Source organism: Nomascus leucogenys, chromosome 22a, assembly GCF_006542625.1.
Source record: "Nomascus leucogenys isolate Asia chromosome 22a, Asia_NLE_v1, whole genome shotgun sequence".
Lineage (NCBI taxonomy): Eukaryota > Metazoa > Chordata > Mammalia > Primates > Hylobatidae > Nomascus > Nomascus leucogenys.
This window is the reverse complement of record NC_044402.1, coordinates 96,995,552-97,011,162: the sequence shown is the minus strand read 5'-3', so window position 1 is coordinate 97,011,162 and position 15,611 is coordinate 96,995,552. Positions and strand designations below refer to the sequence as shown.

The 15,611-nt window shown below is 37.3% G+C and overlaps 1 protein-coding gene across 1 annotated transcript in view; it reads right to left on the bottom strand.

Annotated features, from left to right (window-relative positions):
* LOC100580749 (coiled-coil domain-containing protein 150) overlaps positions 1-15,611 on the bottom strand; it is a 52,839-nt gene that overhangs the window by 18,222 nt on the left and 19,006 nt on the right. Inside the window, 3 exon segments of the mRNA XM_012510794.2 lie at positions 1,093-1,200; positions 8,273-8,356; positions 14,344-14,457. Coding sequence (XP_012366248.2) covers positions 1,093-1,200; positions 8,273-8,356; positions 14,344-14,457 — 306 coding nt within the window.

Below are 15,611 nucleotides of genomic sequence, written 5' to 3'. Positions count from 1 at the left end.
ATCAGCTAAACCTAGAGTTATTTTTCAAGGAATAGCCCCTTTACTAGGAGAAACAACACAGTGTTCTAGAAGGAGCCGTAATGGAAAATATATTGAAAATGTGTTTCTTTGCTTTCAGAGTGAAGAGATCACACTGTAAAATATGACCCAGCAAAGAAACAGACCTTATGCCAACTTCCCTGTCAGAGAGCGCATCTAATGAGGCATCCTTTAACAACTCTGTGACCTCATCACTCATCAGCAGAGTCAAGTGGTTAGAACTCTATGAGTATTCCATTTGAAAACATATTTTAGTTCCTTGGTTACCAGGGGTATAGATACACAAATATCATAGACACAGAAGTTACATATGCTTTTATTAAGAGTTAACAATTTAAAAAATAACCTAATGATATGCATGCTAAATTTGTAAACAATTGAAATGAGTCACTTTCTTCTGGTAACACCTTCCTGGGGTATGTTCTTCACTAAATGTTTTTGTTATCTTGCTTAACTTTTTCTATTCATTCGTTAAAATATTATGTGACCTATGAAAGGTTTTTTAGCTTCAAGAGCCACCATGCTGACAAGTAAGCACTTTCATTACCAATACTTCTTTCAGGTGAGTATCTGCCTGTTGCAGGTGTACCCTCTTGGCACTGAGTTCTGAGTTTGCCTTTAATTCAAAAAACAAAGATATTTGTTCCTCACAACTGCCAAAATTTGTAAGGCTCAAGTTTAAAAAGCACTGCCTTTATGAAAGCATTTCTCACTGCTTCCACTCATAATAATGCTCCCTATGAATGTTCAGTAATACAATCTATTTTTCGGAAAAGCATAACTTTCTATTCTCTAATAAAGTTTATGGAGTACATTTCCTAACTATAATAAGCAAGTTGAATGTCTCAATCCTGCTTCAGGTACCTTTACAATTTCTGAGGCTTAGCAGAACCTTGTATGTACTAGGTGCTTGAAAAAAAGTTTGTTGAATTGAGTCAAGTGACAGCATATTTATCTTTCTGGGATTGTATGGTAAAGTGGGGAAAAAGACATCAAACAATTTCTTAAAAACGAAATATAGCAGCAATCTGCTTTCATAGATATTAATCACACCTGAGCATATTTAGTCTGTAGAGACTTATTCATCTTGCATAGATGATCATTCTGTAAGCTGGTGTCAGTGAAAGATTGTACTTGTTCCTCTAGCTGTTTAACTTTTATCTAGAGGAAAAACAAAAATACAAAAAAATTTTTTAAAAATAAAGACTCATCTGACAAAGGGCTAATATCCAGAATCTACAATGAACTCAAACAAATTTACAAGAAAAAAATAACCCCATCAAAAAGTGGCAGAAGGACATGAACAGACACTTCTCAAAAGAAGACATTTATGCAGCCAAAAAACACATGAAAAAATGCTCATCATCACTGGCCATCAGAGAAATGCAAATCAAAACCACAGTGAGACACCATCTCACACCAGTTAGAATGGCCATCATTAAAAAGTCAGGAAACAACAGGTGCTGGAGAGGATGTGGAGAAATAGGAACACTTTTACACTGTTGGTGAGACTGTAAACTAGTTCAACCATTGTAGAAGTCAGTGTGGCGATTCCTCAGGGATCTAGAACTAGAAATACCATTTGACCCAGCCATCCCATTACTGGGTATATACCCAAAGGACTATAAATCATGCTGCTATAAAGATACATGCACACGTATGTTTACTGCGGCACTATTCACAATAGCAAAGAGTTGGAACCAACCCAAATGTCCAACAACGATAGACTGGATTAAGAAAATGTGGCACATATACACCATGGAATACTATGCAGCCATAAAAAATGATGAGTTCATGTCCTTTGTAGGGACATGGATGAAACTGGAAAACATCATTCTCAGTAAACTATCGCCAGGACAAAAAGCCAAACACCGCATGTTCTCACTCATAGGTGGGAATTGAACAATGAGAACTCATGGACACAGGAAGGGGAACATCACACTCTGGGGACTGTTGTGGGGTTGGGGGAGGGGGGAGGGACAGCATTAGGAGATATATCTAATGCTAAATGACGAGTGAATGGGTGCAGCACACCAACATGGCACATGGATACATATGTAACAAACCTGCACATTGTGCACATGTACCCTAAAAGTATAATAAAAAAAAAAAAGAAGAAATGGATAAATTGCTGGACACATACACTCTCCCAAGACTAAACGAGGAAGAAGTTGAATCTCTAAATAGACCAATAACAGGCTCTGAAATTGAGGCAATAATAGCCTACCAACCAAAAAGTGTCCAGGACCAGACAGATTCACAGGCAAATTCTACTAGAGGTACAAAGAGGAGCTGAAACTATCCCAATCAATAGAAAAAGAGGGAATCCTCCCTAACTCATTTTATGAGGCCAGCATCGTCCTGATACCAAAGCCTGGCAGAGACACAACCAAAAAGGAGAATTTTAGACCAATATCCCTGATGAAAATTAATGTGAAAATCCTCAATAAAATATTGGCAAACCAAATCCAGCAGCACATCAAAAGCTTATCCACCACAGTCAAGTCAGCTTCATCTCTGGGATGCAAGACTGGTTCAACATATGCAAACCAATAAACATAATTCATCACATAAACAGAACCAACGAAAAAACCACATGATTATCTCAATAGATGCACAAAAGGCCTTTGACAAAATTCAACAACCTTCATGCTAAAAACTCTCGATAAGCTAGGTAATGATGGAATGTTATCTCAAAATATTAAGAGCTATTTATGAAAAACTCACAGCCAATATCATACTGAATGGGCAAAAACTGGAAGTATTTCCTTTGAAAACTGGCATAAGACAGGGATGCCCTCTCTTACCACTCCTATTCAACATAGTATTGTAAGTTCTAGCCAGGGCAATCAGGCAAGAGAAAGAAATAAAGGGTATTCAATTAGGAAAAGAGGAAGTCAAATTGTCCCTGTTTGCAGATGACATGACTGTATATTTAGAAAACCCCATCGTCTCAGCCCAAAATCTCCTTAAGCTGATAAGCTACTTCAGCAAAATCTCAGGATACAAAATCAATGTGCAAAAATCGCAAGCATTCCTATACACCAATAACAGACAAACAGCCAAATCATGAGTGAACTCCCATTCACAATTGCTTCAAAGAGAATAAAATACCTAGGAATCCAACTTACAAGGGATGTGAAGGACCTCTTCAAGGAGAACTACAAACCACTGCTCAACAAAATAAAAGAGGACACAAACAAATGGAAGAACATTTGTTCTTCCATAATGCCATATGGCCATATTGCCCAAGGTAATTTATAGATTCAAGGCCATCCCCATCAAACTACCAACGACTTTCTTAACGGAATTGGAAAAAACTACTTTAAAGTTCATATGGAACCAAAAAGGAGCCCACATCGTCAAGTCAATCCTAAGCCAAAAGAACAAAGCTGGAGGCATCATGCTACCTGACTTCAAACTATACTACAAGGCTGCAGTAACCAAAACAGCATGGTACTGGCACCAAAACAGATATACAGACCAATGGAACAGAACAGAGCCCTCAGAAATAACACAACACATCTACAACCATCTGATCTTTGACAAACCTGACAAAAACAAGCAATGGGGAAAGGATTTGCTATTTAATAAATGGTGCTGGGAAAACTGGCTAGCCATATGTAGAAAGCTGAAACTGGATCCCTTCCTTACACCTTATAGAAAAATTAATTCAAGATGGATTAAAGACTTAAATGTTAGACCTAAAACCATAAAAGCCTTAGAAGAAAACCTAAGCAATACCATTCAGGACATGAGCCTGGGCAAGGACTTCATGACTAAAACACCAAAAGCAATGGCAACAAAAGCCAAAATAGACAAATGGGATCTAATTAAACTAAAGAGCTTCTGCACAGCAAAAGAAACTACCATCAGAGTGAAGAGGCAACCTGCAGAATGGGAGAAAAATTTTGCAATCTACTCATCTGACAAAGGGCTAATATCCTGAATCTACAAAGAACTTAAACAAATTTACAAGAAAACAACAACCCCATCAAAAAGTGGGCAAAGGATATGAACAGACACTTTTCAAAAGAAGACATTTATGCAGCCAATAGACACATGAAAAAATGCTCATCATCACTGGCCATCAGAGAAATGCAAATCAAAACCACAATGAGATACCATCTCACACCAGTTAGAATGGGGATCATTAAAACGTCAGGAAACAGCAGATGCTGGAGAGGATGTGGAGAAACAGAAATGCTTTTACACTGTTGGTGGAAGTGTAAACTAGTTCAACCATTGTGGAAGACAGTGTGGTGATTCCTCAAGGATCTAGAACTAGAAATACCATTTGACCCAGCTATCCCATTACTGGGTATATACCCAGTGGATTATAAATCATGCTACTATAAAGACACATGCACATGTATGTTTATTGTGGCACTATTCACAATAGCAAAGACTTGCAACCAACCCAAAATGTTCACAGATGATAGACTGGATTAAGAAAATGTGGCACATATACACCATTCAATACTATGCAGCCATAAAAAATGATGAGTTCATGTCCTTTGCAGGGACATGGATACAGCTGGAAACCATCATTCTCAGCAAACTACCCCAAGGACAGAAAACCAAACACCCCATGTTCTCACTCATAGGTGGGACTTGAACAACATGAACACCTGGACACAGGGCAGGGAACATCACACCCCGGGGCCTGTCGTGGGGTGGGGAGTAGGGGGAGGGATAGCATTAGGAGAAATACCTAATGTAAATGATGAGTTAATGGGTGCAGCAAACCAACATGGCACATGTACACCTATGTAACAAACCTGCGTGTTGTGCACATGTACCCTAGAGCTTAAAGTATAATAAAAAAAATACTGATTTTAAAACTGGCATAACTACTTTTAGTAAGGGGAAATATAACAAAATCTAGTAAAATTTAGGATATGCACATCCTAAAACCCAGTAATTCTACTCCTAAGAATTATATTTAGCTGAGAGAATCTTCTGTATATAAGGAGACAGGTACAAAAATTCATCATATCATCATTGTTATTGTTTGCAAGCACTTAAGAACTAGCTGATTATCCATCAACAGAAGAATAAATACATTGTGGCATATTTACATAATGGAATACTATACAGCACTGAAAAGGAAGTTCAAACCATGTTTGAACATGAGGCAGCAGTTTCCAATACAGTTTACATTAACACACAAAATCCAGTATGTATATCATTCATTAACAAGTTGATTCTGAAAATGTAGTCTTTTACCAAATACAATTCCTATGTATATTTTTAATCCATTCTAATCCAGTTGAGAGAGAACACAAAGCAGACTACTGTTTTGACTATGTTTAGCATAGAGCTCTTCCTTTAAATTGTCTTGTAGGAGTTATGTGCTCCAAGAGCACTTTCCCTAGAGCTGATGAAGTCAGTGCTTTTGGAATGTGGCGGCCCAAGACCTGACATAAAAGCACCAATGAATCGATAGTTCACAATAGTTCAAAAAGTGTTTCTTCAAAAACTATCAAAAATCTTAAACTCTTATTATAGGAATATGAACAGCAGAAAGGCACGTATTTCCTTTATGATTACACAGAATCTGGATAATTTCTAAGATTGCATATTTGAGGTTTAAAAGGTCAGACAGATAACATCAGACCCATTCATAAATTATAAAATATATTTCATTCCCAGTCAAAATTTGGCTTTAAGTCTGTCATGAGGGCCTGGGATTTGTCTTATATATTTCATAATATATTTCATTTTTCTTGGAAAAACTAAAAAAAGGTTAAAGTCATGGGTCATAGCCTCTTATGAGATCATTCATTTCAGAAAGGGGAAAGTTATTTTATGCCTGTAAAGATGTATACACCTAGCCTGTAATGTAGCCTATTTTTCCCTATGAGAAGTAGGTAAGAGAGCTGTGCTTATCCTCCTCATTTTATAGATGATTAAGATGAAACTCAAGAAAATTAAGAGCTTTCCACGGTCACACAAATGTAGATAATATTTAAATGCATCACTACCTCTGCAAAATATTAATATTAATAGGTGTTCTAGTAATTCTTTTTATTGTAGGTCTTTGTATTGTTCTAGTAATGTACTGTTCTGCAAGCATGGCTTATCGACTACCTTTTAGATGGCCTATTTCTGGGCCCCATCCTGTCTGCTAACCCTATGGTAAACCCTTTGAGTAGATGAGGATGAGGTTAATGCTGATGTGTTTGGCAAGCCTCTAGTGAGATTACTTATCAAATCAGCTCCATAGTTGCTGCTATGGTTTGGATGTGATTTGACCCTGCCAAAACTCATGCTGCAATTTAACTGTTGATGTAATTAAATGTTGAGAGATAGTGGGACCTTTAAGAGGTATTTGGGTAATGAGGGATCTGCTCTCATGAAGGGTTAATGCAGTCTTACAGGGGTGAATAAGTTCTTGCTCTTGGGTTGTTATAAAGTGAGGCTGCCTCTTGTGTTTGGTCTCTTTGCAAACACCCACTCTCGCATCTGCTTTCTGCCATGACATGAGGCAGCATGAGGTGTTCACAGATAGGTTGTATGATCCTGGACTTCCCAGCCTCCAGAATCATGAGCCAAATAAACTTCTTTAATTTACCAATTACCCAGTCTCAGATACTCTGTTACAGCAACAGAAAACAGACTAAGACAGTTGCCAAGCCTAACTGGGCTTCACTCCATACTATTTAGTCTAGTGGGCCTCAACTATGGTTGCAACATTGGAATCATCTGAGGAGCTTTAAAAAGTACTGAAGTCTCTTGTAATCCCAGCACTTTGAGTGGCCAAGGCAGGCAGATTGCTTGAGCTCAGGAGTTCGAGACCAGCCTGGGCTACATGGAGAAACCCTATCTCCATGGAGAAACCCTATCTCCACGGAAAAACCAAAAATATGAAAAAACTTAGCTGGGTATGGTGCTGCACACCTGAATCCCAGCTACTTGAGTGACTGAGGTGGGAGGAACATTTGAGCCTGGAAGGTGGAGGCTGCAGCAAGCCCAGATATTGCACCACTGCACTCCAGCCTGGATGACAGAGTGAGACCTCATCCCACACACACACACACACACACACACACACACACACACACAAACACAGCACTTCAGTCGAGGAACTATCCCCAGAGATTTTGATTTAATTGCTCTGGGATGCAATTCTAGTCATGAGAATTTTCCCCCTACATTTTTTTCTAGAGACAGGGTCTCACTCTATCACCTAGGCAGGAATGCAATGGCATGATCATAACTCACCATAGGCTCCAACTCCTGGGCTGAAGTGATCCTCCCACTTGGGGCTCCCACCTGAGCCTCCCAAGTAGCTAGGATTACAGGGGCTTGCCATCATGCTTGCCTAATTTTTATTTATTTAATTTTTTGTAGAGACAGAGTCTTGCTATATTGCCCAGGCTGGTCTCAAACTCTTGGCCTCAAGCCATTCTCCTGCCTCAGCCTCCCAAAGTGTTGGGATTAGGTATGAACCACCATGCACAGCCTCCCCCAACATTTTATAAAATGTTTTAAATGTATAGAAAAACGGCAAGAATTTTACTGTGACATGCATACACCAACCATCCCATCAAAATTCTACCATTAATATTCTTTTATTTGCTTATCACATATCTATCCATTTATCATTTCCTCTATCCATCCATCAACCTATTTTTTCTATGCTGCATTTCAAAGTAAATGGCAGATATCATACACTTCCCAGCATGAGGAATTTTAAAAACTGCCCAGTGATTCTAATGTGTAGCTAAGACTTAGCACCACTGATTTGGATTTCAGTGTTTCCACTGGAGTTAGTTTAAGTCAGGCTTACCTATATCAGTTGCAGGCTTCCTGCTCTGGGGTACCACAGAGACAAAACCCACAGGCAGCAAAAGAACAGTATCACATTCACTCAATTGCCTCTGAGTATGTTTCCAGATTTATTTCTTTTTAGAAATGTGTTATAAAAATTCAGCAAAAAGAGGCATAGGCTTTCTACATTCTCAGTGAATGACCATGCATAAAATGATTATAATAAAGTTTCAAATAGTTACAGAATGGGTTTTGGCTTCACAATTTTAGGTTTCAGCAACTACGGTGTGTAAATAGAAGTCACCTGGCTATTAATGAGGCCACAAACTTAAGGATGTTCAGAGACTATAGACTAGTAAATAACAGAGTTAGGTATTCTCAAAATCTAGAAATATTTAATTTGATAATTGGTATTTTTAAAATTCAGACAAGAAAAATCAGAAAATGAATCTCATACCTGGAGTTTTCCCTTTTCATAGGCCAGTTTATTTTTACTTTCAGTAATTTTTCCCAAGACTTTTTCCACCTGCTGTTGGGCAAGCTGATAAGGCAAACACAGGCATCAGAACCTCTAGGCATAGAAAGGAACAACCATTTTCATTTTTAAACAAGTATTTACATCCTTACCATTTCTATCATCATAAGATCAAGATTCCTATTTATTTGCTACTGCTGCTTTTAGTCTTTCCCTACATAGTTGATCACAGGGCTAATATGCAACATGTACAGAGACTGCTAATAAAAGCATGAAGCCTTAAGAGTACCAGAGTTTTTTGGTTTTGTATATGAACTTTTTTTGTTATGTCAGTTATTCCTTTGTAGTTGTGATCCAACACGGATGTGGTGTGGTTGTATCAGTGACTGCAGGTAGTCTGTGGAGCATTACACAGTTCTTTACGGAAACAGCAGCTGCAAATGACCAGGACCACTGACAGCAGAAGGCACCTCACTTACCACGGTAAAAAGCAGTTTAGAAAAATCTCAAAAACAAAATAAATGTTTATTGGAGACTCAAACTCACTGTTTGATCAAATACTCAACACAGTATTATCTGGGGCAAATATTACCAAAGGTTTCATATTTCACGAAATTACATATTTTCATTATTCAAACAGCCTTTAATAATGAGTTATTTTTTCATATCCTGTTGTTCTCAGACTATATCAGAAAAAATAAGTATAAAATTTAAATTTTGGGGCATATTGGTATTTTCTTTATATGAGGAGCACCATTAAGTAATTGAACACGGAAATTTTCACTCTTCACAATCAATGCCAGTGTTACATCTTCATAACAGGAAATATTGCCATATGTCAAAATCATCTTCATAAACCAAATGTGGAGATAATGCACACAAAGCAAATGTGACTGAAGACACAAACTCTTAATCACTCACAAGCTAACTGGCTGCACTGTGGATCATTTGCAGTAAATCTTAAGTTCAAAGTCTTATTAATGTTGGTAAGTATCTCATATTGACATTATTCACTATTTCTGGTTTATATTTGCTTATTCTGTGAATAACAGAACAGAGTGCCTTTTAGGCATTTTAAGCCACAGAATTTTAGACTTTTGTTTTATGTTCAATTTTAGGAGCTGATAAAGATAAAACCCATGTACTAATTTACATAAGAGATATTCCTCACTATCTCCAACATGATTACAGCTATTCTTTAGTCACCACTTTGTAATATCCTTTAAGTGTGTGAACCTACCACACCTGCTTCTAAATAAAAGCAAAAACACATTCCAAACTAGATTACTGTAATCTGTAACTCGTATTTTCCTCTGTTCAAAATATTTTCTATGAGAAGGCACACTAAGCTGGGCACAGTGGCTCACACCTGTAATCCCAGCACTTTAGGTGGCTGAGGTGGGAGAATCACTTGAGGCCAGGAATTCAAGACCAGTCTGGTCAACATAGCAAGACCCTGTCTCTACAAAAAATTAAAAAATTAGCTGGGCATAGTGGTGCATGCCTGTAGTCCTAGTTACTTGAGAGGCTGAGGCAGGAGAATTGCTTGAACCCAGCTGGTCGAGGCTACAGTGAGCCGTGATGATGCCATTGCACTCTAGTCTGGAAGACAGAGCAAGACCCCCATTTCAAAAAAAAAAAGAAAAAAAAAAAAGGCACAGTAGTCTGGAGCATTGTTTTCTCTTTAGTAGTTGCCTTGGCTAGAAGAATTTTCATTTTTGACGTTCAACACTTGATAAAAATCTATGGAAAAGCCCTTGTATACCACCTACCGCAAAATCATACACCTTTAATATAAAAACTTATACCCAATATTAGCTTCGGTGGATTATTAACTATTAGACCAAGTATTTTTCCTGTCAGAATTAATATTTATTTCATACATTATTATACATATTCATAATTCAGTTTTTAAAAGTTTTAAAAATCACTGTGTTGCTCCCACTAAGGCAAAGGAAAATATGTTTTAAAAAGCATTTAGACCAGTAGAGTATTGGTTTCAAAATAACCTGAGGAAAATGTATACTGCTATCAATAAATAGGAAACTCATGATGATAAATATCACAAAATTAGTTCATCATCGATTAATTTTTGTGGAAAACACAGTGCTCTTTGCCAAAATATTATCTATTTTGGGAACTATGATACAAAATCATTCCATGAATGTAACATTACAATTTAGGATTATGTTGACAAAGTCTTCAGCAGCAAATAAATTGTAAGGATGGTCAATAATACCACGAAAGCAAAGCTACAAGAATTGAACAATGAGAACACATGGACACAGGAAGGGGAACATCACACACCGGGGCCTGTTGTGGAGTGGGGAGAGCGGGGAGGGATAGCATTAGGAGACATACCTAATGTTAAATGACGAGTTAATGGGTGCAGTACACCAACGTGGCACACGTATACATATGTAACAAACCTGCATGTTGTGTACATGTACCCTAAAACTTAAAGTATGATAAAAAAATAAAAGCTTAATTATTTAAAATTCGATTCAAACTTTTACAAATTAAGATGTCTCAGTGTGCTGTAAAGCATAGGTAAGAACATATAAAAAACCAAGAACCAGAGTTAACCTAAAATATGCTAGCTCTAACAAATACTAAACACTCAAATATAACTATCTTCTTGAAATGGGGAGAGTTTTTTTTAAAGAATAACTTAAATTATCTGGGTCTTCTATAAAAAGTGACCAGAAATTTAAAACATAATGGCTCTTTTTCCCTATCAATACAATTCCCTCTTTCAGGCAAAGGCATAAAGAAATTCCATTAATCTTTTAAATATACTTTTAAAACAATAATTTTCCCATTTTGCCACCAAAGAGAATGCTAATGTACTAAATGAAAATTGGGCAAAATCAAAATGTGATAATATTTGACAAATGGTCACTTATTTAAATATTATGACACACACAAAAAATAATTGTTCCAAGTTGCTAAGGGAAACTGGATGTTAAGGCAGTTACTTAAATTACTGTTTACAGATTTAAATAGGCCCTGTACTTTCATCAACAGGAGACAAGAAATTAGAAACCACTTAAATGAGTGAATATCTCAGGTTCTGAGTTATAGAAGACTGAATTGAAATTAACTTTTGCTTAAATACGCTTGGTAATATACTATAAACATTATTAGCATACAGAGCAAAACAGAAACTGGGGAATCACTTGAGAAACATCATACAGAGAAAGATACCAAACATTAGAATATCCATTTTAACTCAGAAACACAAAGATACCACTCTTTGGAAAAGCAGGAAGTAAAAATAGGAAGAATTATCTTAAGATATGAAAGACAGGTTGCCAAAGATCAACGGTAAGCCACAAAATTATTTCTAAAATCATTTTTTAAATCTAGGTGAGCTGTACAAGTTAGCAGAAGCTGTTAGAAGAATACACAAAACCAGTAGGATACTGGCATCTTGGTAAAGCTATTTTATAAGCAGATTGTGGGCATTTTTTAAAGTTTTTGATTATTTTGAATTTTTTATTCAAAATATTTAACAACAGTATGACATGAGCCCCAGCAAATCAAACCAACTTAGACATCTGCATGAGTGTACACTGACAACGTCATCCTGGTTTTAAGAAATAATATATTTTAGTTCATTTTTAAATTTCAAGTCATTAAAGTCCCAGTTGTACAGGGAATTATATTTCTGTCTGGTGCTACAATTTTAAAATATATGTTTAAACCCCAAAAGAGAAGTGGAGAGGAAAATCATTCAAACTGAACTCAGGCATGGTAACCTTCCTACATTTGGATCTTTTCTCACCGTGGTTCCCTGCATGACTGCCAGTGGTAATGGAATTAAATTGCACTATCACTACAGGCTAAAATGGCAAAAACAAAACAAAACAAAACAAAAAAAAAACCCTGAAATTAGGAAATATGAAAGAAATAGCAGAGAGAATATTATTATTGCAATATGACATTAATCCTTATTGCCTGGCAAAACAGACATGACCTTCTTTGTACTCTAGTCAATCAATGTTTTTAAAGCACCTATTATGTATTAAGCATTATGCTAGGCAAGAGAATATAAAGATGAGTAACTACTGTTCTTGCATTAGAAGAGAGTGAATGCAGATGCATAAACAGGTCAATTTCTAATCAATGTAGTAATTATTCTGATATGGGTGTGCAGAGTATACTGTGGGATACCTACACTAGGAGAGATCCTCTTGGCATTGCAGGCCATGAGAGGTTAAGAACCTGCCCAGGTCACACAGTAAATGGAGGTTGAAACCAGGTCTATCTGAATTCAAGTTTGTGATGTTACACACACAACACAGTCATGTGCATCTCCAAAAATCAATGAGGGGTTAGACCAGATGGTACTCTTTATAAAGAATTTCAAGTTTTAACTCTCAAAGAACAAAAATACACTGCCAGCATTGAATGACAATAGATTTAATGATATTGCTAAGATTCAAAAACAAATCCTGAAATCCCTAGCTCATTCCTCAAACTCATATAGCCAACCGAAGCATTTTCAGGCAAGCATGGTCAGAGACGCTTCTGGGTGGAGACAGAACTGCAAGCTAGAATTGCGTTATCTATGAGTTATCACTGAGAACCTGTAATCAAGACATGGTAGGCAGGCAAAAATCAACACTGACCAAATCACTGGCAAGATCTGTCAAAGTCATTAATAGGGTAAGGCTAGGCCTGCTCACTGGCAATGGATTCAGGAAAGAATCAGTCAGACTGAGAATGTGGTCTCCCAAAGGAACCCAGCTAAGGCTGGCCAACCAGCGAAGGACATGGCTGAATCTTTAATTCTGTGGAGAGAGAGGGCTGGTCTGAAATGGTACCAGGGATTACAGCTAATGGATCTTGTCATTCCAACAGGCACTTACAGGCTTTTTTTTTTTTTTCTCTGAGACAGTTCAGATACTAAGAATTCAATAAATGTTAGCTATCTGCTAAACGTTCTGTGTGTATTAATTTACTTAAGCTCAAACATCCACACAGTTATAGCATTATTATCCTCATTTTGACAGATTAAGAAACTGAGGCTCAGAGAAGTTAAGGATCATACCTGAGGTCACAGCCAAAACTGAAAAGTAGGAAATCTGGCTTGAAAACCATGACCATATAAGAAGATTTAGACTTAGTCTGTATAATTTTTCATAGTTGAAGTAATGAGCAGCTTATAACAGTTTGAAAGACTTTAGCTCAGGTTAAAACAGACTCACGTCGGGGTCTTCTAGGAATTTTCAAAGATTATTTGCATGCTTAAAAGCAGTAATACTTTTTCATGTATTTGAAAGCACACAGGAAAATTATTAGCTACTTAACAGAATGACCTTATCTTTAAATCCCCTTTACTTGGAGAAGATTTTTTTTTTTTTTTTTTTTTTTGAGACAGAGTCTCGCTCTGTTGCCCAGGCTGGAGTGCAGTGGCGTGATCTTGGCTCACTGCAAGTTCCACCTCCTGAGTAGCTGGAACTGCAGGCATCCGCCACCATGCCCGGCTAATTTTTTCTATTTTTAGTAGTGACAGGGTTTCACCATGTTAGCCAGGATGGTCTCAATCTCCTTTCCTCGTGATCCGCCTGCCTCGGCCTCCCAAAGTGCTGGGATTACAGGTGTGAGCCACCGTGCCCCGCCTAGAGAAGATATTTTAAGAACTGTACCATTTATTTGTAATGCACTGACCTTGTCAAATAGCCTTCAGAAATCAGACTTATTACTGATTGCCTAATGGAGGAAACTGTCTGATGAGAAAAAAATACAAGTTTCTTCCTCATAATTTATGGAAGAGGAACTATTTTAAAACATCAGATATATTTGTACTTTTCAGTAACACAGATTATTTGTGAAGGCAAATGTTTAATAAATCCCTTAAATTCTTGGTTTCTCAAATCACTATTGTTTGAATACTGTAAGAATCTCTGCTATATTTATTCCGAATTATTCAAGATTTTTAATAATTATGAAAACACAAAGAAAACCCATCTCCTGACCTCTGGTTGTTGTTATTTCTGAACTCATTAGTCATTAATTGCTATTTAGACTGACCTTTTTATACCCACCCCATGGTAATCAGAAGTGACTTGCTGAATTTCTAGCGAAGCCATTTGATCTGCCAGGTGCTTATTCTCTTCTTCAAGAGTCTGCAGGTTATGAGTTAATGTATTTATGTCTACCTTTAAAGAAACAAAAGTAAAAAAGAAACTATTTACACCAGATCCAAAAAGTATTATCTTATTTTTAAAATGACAATTCCAACTGTAAAATGGACAATATCTTCCATGTTTCCTTGCCTCTAAATGTGGAGATATGACCAATCAGTCTGATAGCTCTATGATATTTTATTTTTTACTTTTTTGAGACAGAGTCTCGCTCTGTCACCCAGGCTGGAGTGCAGTGGTGTGATCTCGGCTCACTGCAACCTCTGCCTCCCGGGTTCAAACGATTCTCCTGCCTCAGCCTCCTGAGTAGCTAGGATTACAGGCATGCATCACCATGCCTGGCTAATTTTTGTATTTTTAGTCGAAACGGGGTTTCATCATGTTGGTCAGACTGGTCTCGAACTCCTGACCTTGTGATCTGCCCGCCTCAGCCCTGCAAAGTGCTGGGATTACAGACATGAGCCACAGCGTCCAGCTGCTCTATGTTTTTAAGAACCCTTTTCTCTGTGTGGTTTGTGGGTCTAAAAATTTTTTTAAAAAGAACCCTTTTTCTCTCTTTTCCATTTTTTGAGTTTTTCTAGCTGCCCTCAGCAAAAGGGATATTGTAAATTACATAGTTCCCCTTTACTATAAGTTAAAGTCCTTCTGGTATTTACTCAAAGTCAATTCAAGCTTATGAATACAGATGCAAAAATCTTCCGGCCAGGAGCAGTGGCTCACGCCTGTAATCCCAGCACTTTGGGAGGCCAAGGCAGGTGGATCACCTGAGGTCAAGAGTTCAAGACCAGCCTGACCAACATGGAGAAACCTCATCACTACTAAAAATACAAAATTAGCCGGGTGTGGTGGCACATGCCTATAATCCCAGCTACTTGGGAGGCTGAGGCAGGAGAATCACTTGAACTCGGGAGGCAGAGGTTGCGGTGAGCTAAGATCACACCACTGCACTTCAGCCTGGGTAACAAGAGCGAAACTCCATCTCAAAAAAAAAAAAAAATCTTCCACAAAATATTAGCCCAGCAATATATAAAAAGATAACAAATTAGGACTAAGTGAAGCTTATCTCAGTAATGCAAAGCTTGTTGAACATTCAAAATAAATCAGTATAATGCACCATTTCAAAAGACTATAGAGGAAAACCCATATAACCATCTTAATACTCACAGTAA